This window comes from Parasteatoda tepidariorum, unplaced genomic scaffold (genome assembly GCF_043381705.1).
Source record: "Parasteatoda tepidariorum isolate YZ-2023 unplaced genomic scaffold, CAS_Ptep_4.0 HiC_scaffold_2481, whole genome shotgun sequence".
In the NCBI taxonomy this organism is placed as follows: domain Eukaryota; kingdom Metazoa; phylum Arthropoda; class Arachnida; order Araneae; family Theridiidae; genus Parasteatoda; species Parasteatoda tepidariorum.
This window is the reverse complement of record NW_027261564.1, coordinates 1-7,826: the sequence shown is the minus strand read 5'-3', so window position 1 is coordinate 7,826 and position 7,826 is coordinate 1. Positions and strand designations below refer to the sequence as shown.

Sequence of the window (7,826 nt, the reverse complement as noted above, 5' to 3'; positions counted from 1 at the left end):
CTAAATTTTTTGTTTTGACCCTGGTATATTAATACAAATTTTAATAATGGCAATTATAAAAAATAATTAAAATTATTAACTATAAAAATTTTTAATAATAATTTTCAACAATTTTCATAATGCATTCATTATTAATGATGATTAATTAACACAGATAAAGATGTTTTTTATCAACGGAGATCGGCCATAAATACCTTGATCAATATATAAATCTAAATTTTTTGTTTTGACCCTGGTATATAAATAAAAATTTTAAAAATGGCAATTATTAAAAATAATTAAAATTATTAACCCTGTTAAGCTAATACAATTCTTAACAGCTTTGCTAAGATGCTTATTTCTTTCTTATCTAAATTTTTTAAAAAATATTTATGCATTTTACGTATTAATAACAATTTCCAAACCTGAAAGTTTTAATTGTGTGTATGGGGAAATCCTACGAGTTGTTAGTTTTAAATCTAATTCGTGTTAAATCTCATTTTTATAACCATCTATTTTGCTATAAATGTAAGGATTTTTTATTTTATTTTACATTTTATTAAATATCCAATCTCAATAAATATTTTTTTAAATTATATCGATTTATAAAGATCATCGATTTATAACAATCTGTTATTATTAAAAATCTACCTGGGATATAAAGACACTTCGGGGTAAATTCAGAGGTTGATTTCAGCAATGTTGATTTAAGTTTAATTATTAACTTTCAGGCAATCGCTTGTCTTTTTAAGTTAAGTTATGAATTGCATATTTTTTATTTCAGTATATGTGTATTTTGGAGATAAGCTTATAAGTTTAAAATAACTAAATATAGTTTACATTGATTAATCGATATAAATTTTTACAGAAATAAAAGGTTTTTTATTTGGCAGATGCTTTTAATTAAAAAGTTGCAGAATAAAAACAAACTAATCACCAAGGATGGTTATTTCTTTTTAAATAAGTAAGTGTTAAAAATAATTAGGAATTCTTTTACGCACAGAATACGCATCTAGTTAGGTAATACGTACAGAATACTTATATAGTATAGTTACGTACAGAATAGTTACGTAAGAGATATAATTTAGTTCTTAAAATCAATCTAATAACACGAGAAAGGCTTTAACTTAATCATAATTTGATATTTTATTTCAGGTTATTTGGCGTCACCAGAGGGTGTGATAGCGTTGGCGTTTCTAAAGGATTCATATATCAGACCAAAAATAGATTTTCCAAACTATGAGCTCTACTTTTTTCTGGGTAGTGCAGCAGATTTAAAAAGAAATTTTAATATACAAGAATATGTGAGTAGTTTTTGTGTTAATATGTAAAGAAAATTTCTCTCTTATAAAGAAACGAGTCTTAGCTGAAATTTTCCTTAGAGCTTTTTCCTTATCTATTAACATAGATCTGTTCACACTGTTAAAAATTTCTCGGAAAAATGGTTAAACGACAATTTATTTGATTGTTATTTACAATATTCGAACAAAACCGTCAAATAATCATGAATAAAATGATATTCAAACCGTTAACTGTGAGAAACACTATTCCTTAACTGCTTTCACCATATACGGTGAAACAACCAGAATTTCATCGCACAAACTAGAAGCACCAAAAGATATTATTTAGTTCATTGCAGAGAGGTACATATTGAAAACGAGAGGGCTAATCTGTCAATCTCATGACCGACAGAACTAGAGTTCGAGTTTCAGAGTTGACACTACAATATTTTCTTCATTACCTATAAAACATGAAAAATTTCTAGTGTCCTGCACTCCGAAAATTGTGACCCTTGGCTATTAGAATACGGTGCTCTCATTTACACATATATGACAGCACCTTGGCAAACAAAATATACATCTGTTATCACTGATAGCCAAGGGTAGCACCATAAAGCTACTGAACTATCTCTAATGTCCAGTTAAATTTCTTTTGTACAGTTTTGAAACAATACTAGTTGTAAATGGTTACAAAACCGTATAGTTTTGTATTCGTGGCTTTTTAACTATACTAGTTGCAAACGCTTTCAAAATCGTTAAAGTAGAAATTGTTTTATACTGTAAACTTTACGGTTAGTTGAATGGGCAGACTGTTGCCGGTTATATTACCGTAATTTTAGAATGAAGATTAAATTCTAACATTGAAAAAAAAGTAAGCCGTTACTTTTTATTATGGAATGGAAATAATCTTATTCGCTCTTTATGAAATTTAATAAAAAGCAATTAGCTAACTTTTTCATTTAATGTGGGATTAGGATTAATTAAATAGGAATATAAATTTAGGAAATAAAATAAACTTAAAAGTTAGGAAACATGTAATGCCTATAATGGTATGACAAAACTATACGAAAAATAAAGTATGTTTTAAGTTTGTTAAAAAATTCTTCAAATTTTTTATAGTAGATAATATTTAATAAAAAATTTCATATTTATCTCAACTCAAAATGTTTTCTCCATTTTACACAAATTAACAAAAATGTTACTTAAATATTCATGTGTAACTTGGAATATTTTTAACGCATATTAAAAACATTTAGATAAACATATTTATATATCAACAATTACATAAATTTCATCGCCTGAAAAAGAAGCATTTAATTCACATTTTGTTAAATTCTTGAAAATTTTTTCAGCTAGTGTTTGAATATTTTGCACGCCTGTTAAAAAATACTAGGAGGCTCCGCCCCCTGCTCGCTAACGCTCGCCAACCCCCGAGAATTGCTACGCAATCTTATGTGGTTCACGCCGTGAACCATGGCTCTCTGCTCTCGCTCGCCAATGAACACAATGTTCTAGCACAAAGACATAGTATTTTATCATCAAAGACATAGTATTTTATCATCAAAGACATAGTATTGTACTAATGTAGAAGAATTCTACCAATGTTCTTATTGGCTTTTAAAAAAGTATATTAGCTATTTAGATTGTACATGGTGAAAAAATCAAAACATTAGCTAAATAAGAAACATATTAGCAAAATAAATTATCAAATATTGCTTCACTAATATTCTGCATTTAAAAGCGTGAAAATTCAATGCATAAATAAATGCGAAATATAAAAAAATTCAATGCATTCAATACAAACACTTAAACGTTTTTTAGACGTTTAGGTAGCTCCCAGTAGAAAATATCAATTCAACAGCTGCCTTTTAAAGCATTCTCACTTCAATTAATTAATTAATTCCTAATTGATTTTAAATTAAATATTGTCATGTTTTTAGTGCATGAATCTGAATTGAACAACCTGATAATGCTCACTCTGGTTATTGTTATCTGGTTGCTCACTACGTGCTCTTGCGCGCCGAATGCAATCAATTAAAAAGGAAAACTGTTGCCAGCGCGAGAAAAGAAATATCATCGGTTTTATTGATACATACATACATACGTACGTATTAACGTTTTATATAATATAGATAGATACTTCCCTTTAAACATCACTCAACTATGTCAACCACAAAGGCAGGTATCTTAAGGCTCTAATTTTTATTGCCATAATACCAACGGTATTTAATTTTTACCCTGGTCAAATGACGTTGACGTTCCTAAGTTGGTTTTTACTACCATATATTTTCTCACCATTCTCATGTGAGAACTTTCAACAAAAGCAAATTTGGCATACAGTTTGTTGCGATCTAATGCTGGTTGATCAGTTAGTCGTCATGATCTAACTCAGAGCCTTCATTTCGGTGATGACAACGTTCTAACCGGCTGAACCACTTAAACACCAGCTTCATTTTACATCATTACGTACATTGCTAAGGTGTGACCTACAATCAGAGATGGTCATTTGTCATTCAGAATAATGAATAAAGAATGATGAATAATTATTCAAAATCTGAATAATGAATGATGAATAAAGATTTATTCATTAGTCAGAAATATTTTGAATAAAGAATAAATCATTCATTATTCGTTATACAGTATCCTTTATTCATTAGTCAAAAATAACTGAATAATTTCACTGGTCAACAAAAATGGGCACGCGATACTCTAATTGACTACGATTATGACAACTACAAATAAAACGTAATCCTTTTCAAGTATATTTATATAATGTTTGAGAAAATTTACTTTTGTCTAACGTATTGCATACTTTTGAGAAATGGTTACATGGCAAAAAAGCGTTTAATTTTCTAAGTTAAAATTTTGTTTAAAAATTTAAAATAGTATTATCGTTTGCTTTCAAAAACTATAAAAAATTGCGTTTTATAGTTTTTAGAACAAAAGTTTATAATGAACTTAAATAACTAAACTGTTATAAACCTACTTTTTAGCACAACTAAGTATGTTACGCAGGAGTAAGTTTAAATAACATAAAAATAAATAGTCATACTTGGCTTAGTTTTATAGTTTAATTCCTAAAATAAGAAGTTTAAGAGCAAACGATGTTTTGCATCTTGTTATAGACAAAGACATATCGATTGCATTTTTTGCTGGTTATTCAAAATTTCATTCAGAAAAATTATTCATGACTAATGAGTTTATTCATCAATCATTATTCAAAAATTTTTATACATTTGCATAATGAATGATTAATAATGACTAAATTTTCGTATGAATAATCATTCAGAATAAATTTACTATGAATGAATTTAGTCATGAATAAAATTTTCGTGAATGATGCCCATCACTGCCTACAATTTATGTTTCTTTTTTTCTTTGAACAACATTAATGTTCTAAAAGTGAGTGTAGTGAGAATAGAGAATAATTAATGAATAAATTGAAAACGTGCATACAAATTTCTACAAAAATTTCTTTGCAGGCATTAGACCAAATATTCGCTCCGTACGAAAACAAGACATTTCTTACTTGCTTCGCTTCTGTTATTCAGCCAAAAAGTAGAGGATATGTAAAGTTATTGTCTTCCAATCCTGAAGATCCTCCTCTTATTGATCCTAATTACTTCGCAAATCCACAGGACTTAAAAGATATGGTTGAAGGTAATGAAATTATAATTAATGATTTTAATCAAAAGGTGAAATAAATTTTAAAACTATTTCTTTCAATGCTTTTTTCATTTTTCTATAGTGAATATGAGTTATTTAAAATTACTGTTCATCTGCCACTGACTTTTTTTGATAATTTCGTTTATCGAGAAGATAGTTCGAAAATTCGAACACGTGGCACATTATTATACGTTATTTGAAGTGATAAATAGTTGCAGGGTCTCTTACGTCAAGCTTTGAAAGGAGGGAAGAAAAGAGGGGGAAATAAGTAATAAACTTTCTGCTGTTAACGCATATCGGCTATTTTTTATAAGTAGTTTTTACGTCAAATTAAACAAGAACGATTTCTGTAATATTGAAAGATTAATTTAGGTCTTATAACGGTTATAGAAAATGCAAGAAAAGCGAAATTTTATACGCACCTGGCATAACTCTCGTAAGAAATGAGGCATTATTCCTATTCATCTTTTATCTAAATTGATTGAAAATAAGCACGAGCCAGTGGGGTGATTAGTTCAAAAGTTGTAAGAGTTTTTATGGGTAAAAAAGTGCTATTTACTTACGTAAAATTTTCGCAGTGCTATATATTCAAAGCTCAACCCCGTCCCGCCCCCTAGCGGGGGCATCCGGGGTATATAAGATGAATGGTGTATTGTCTTTTACGTAGTATTTTGCACTGTTTGAAATGAAACCAAACACGGACTAATCGTTTAGAAGCTATGTAACTTGAACCTAAATAAGTTTCTGAAATTGCAATAAAGAAAAGTAGGGTGTCGTTTAAGCAGTTTACTTAGCTAAATCGAACGAAACAAAAAGTGAGTCAATAAGACAAATATTTCTTGGTTTTATTGTATAAAGAGTGCAATTTTTGGAACTGTACTACTTTATATGAAAAAAAAACCCTTCTAATTTCGAATATATTTATCTATTCACTTCAGAGTTTTGGTCTTATTTAATTCAACATGCAAAGTCTCATCAGAAAATATATTGTTCATAAATATGCATAATACATCTAGATAGCATGATGAATATGCATAAATATATCCAGATAGCCATTAAATAGCAATTTAAGAGCTGTACACAACTGCATGTCAAAAGTAGTACTATTTATACATAAAAAACCTTACAACTTTTAAACTGTCATCCTGTATGTTTATAGTGTACAAGATGTACAGTCGATTCAGCGTAAACAAATACGTAGAAAACAATACCTCAACTAATTAGATAGATTGCAATATGATTCCCATAAATCGGTACTCGTACAAAATTAATGCATAACGCCTTCACAATTTAAAAATTTCTTGTCCAGTTTAAAAATTGGAACGGGAAAAACGTGAAACAATTAATTTATCATAAAATACCACATTTACATATACATATTCCAAATGTAATATTACGTCAAGTTTACCTGAAAAAATATTAAGAAGAACAGGAAATAAAGAAATGTTAAGCTTTTAATTATCACCTAACAAATGGAAATTATTTTACGTTAGATAATATTAATGCAAGTGAAAATTATATCGTAATAAATTTACAGGTAATTTTTAAGCTCAATAACCTCTTTTACTTCGAATAGGAATGAAGACTTGTCACAGAATTGCGATGACAAAGCCGTTGCAAAATGTTGGTGCAAGACCATTTCAAACTGTGTATCCTGGCTGTGAGAAATATTTAGGCAATACAGATGGCTATTTTGCATGCCAAGCTGGATCTATTGTCACCACTATGAGTCACGCAGTTGGTACAGCGAAAATGGGTGCAATAAATGATCCATCTACCGTGGTTGATCCAGAATTAAAGTAAACGTTTATCTTTATGCTTATTTAATCTTGTTTTATTCTCTGTAAAATATCCATGATTGTGAACTGTGGAATACCATGACTTGCGGGTACATGGTTTTGAAGGATTATTCCTCATGGATATATTATACCAAAATGATTGGTGATTCGAAAAATCAATAAAAGAAAAAGGGAAGCAGATAGGAAATATACGGTTTGCTACATTCTGCTTAAAGGAATCAGATAATTCATTATCAGGACTTTAAATAAGTTAAAAACTTTGTCAATAGATGGCGATACTGAGTAGGAAAAACTACGGAACCTTTTTTTTCCCACTACATGTGAAGACATTCAACTGAAACCTTTATACGGACGCATTTGTTTTTATTTAAAAAGTCTAATTTTTTATTCCTAGTTTTGTTTTTAACCTTATTTTTACAAGATTTCAATTAAAAGTCTAATGAAATGATTATGGATCACCCAGCTGATAAAAAGAAACATATTTGTTGCTTACCTTATTTGTGATGCCAGTAAAGCTCAGTGGATATAGTGGTCACTTTTTATGAGTGGTCACTTCATTCTACAGATCCTATCCGCAATTATAGAATTTGTATATTCCTTTCACATTAGGGTTCCTCTATTTAACTTTAGTTCTGGAGTCATGACAATTGGGTGCTTTCAAGTGACGTCACGAGTAGCTCAGTTAATCAGGCTCGACAAACACACTTGACGTAGCTTGCAGGCATCCAATTACATCTGATCCGAAAATTGATACATCCAGATTATAAACCCAAGTCTTAACGTTAGCATGCCATGCACAACCACGTGATTCGACACAACAATGTGATTAGTTGCTAGTACCCAATTGCTCCAAAATTGTCTTAAATTACGGGTTGGGAAAGAAAATGGTAGTTGAACGAATTATAACATTTAACGAAGTTTTTTTTCAAATCCCATTTTTTCCTCCGTATTAAAAGCTTTTCGCTTGCTGTGTGATTTTTGTTATTGTTTTAATACCCATTTTTTAGTTGGATGTGATGCTTAAAATAAATATATATTAATAACAGAGATATCCAAGTCAGAGGCTGAAATACATCAGTGTTCATCTATCATACAATCAATA

General features: G+C 29.4%; 1 protein-coding gene across 1 annotated transcript; it reads left to right on the top strand.

The window, feature by feature from the left end:
- Positions 1–1,134: 1,134 nt before the first annotated feature.
- Positions 1,135–7,068, top strand: LOC122273121 (glucose dehydrogenase [FAD, quinone]-like; the record flags this gene model as incomplete). The annotated part of the gene is made up of 3 exons (XM_043057184.2): positions 1,135–1,283; positions 4,742–4,919; positions 6,502–7,068. Coding segments are annotated over 3 exons (554 nt in total), but the record flags the coding sequence as incomplete, so codon positions are not given.
- Between the last annotated feature and the right edge of the window lie 758 nt (positions 7,069–7,826).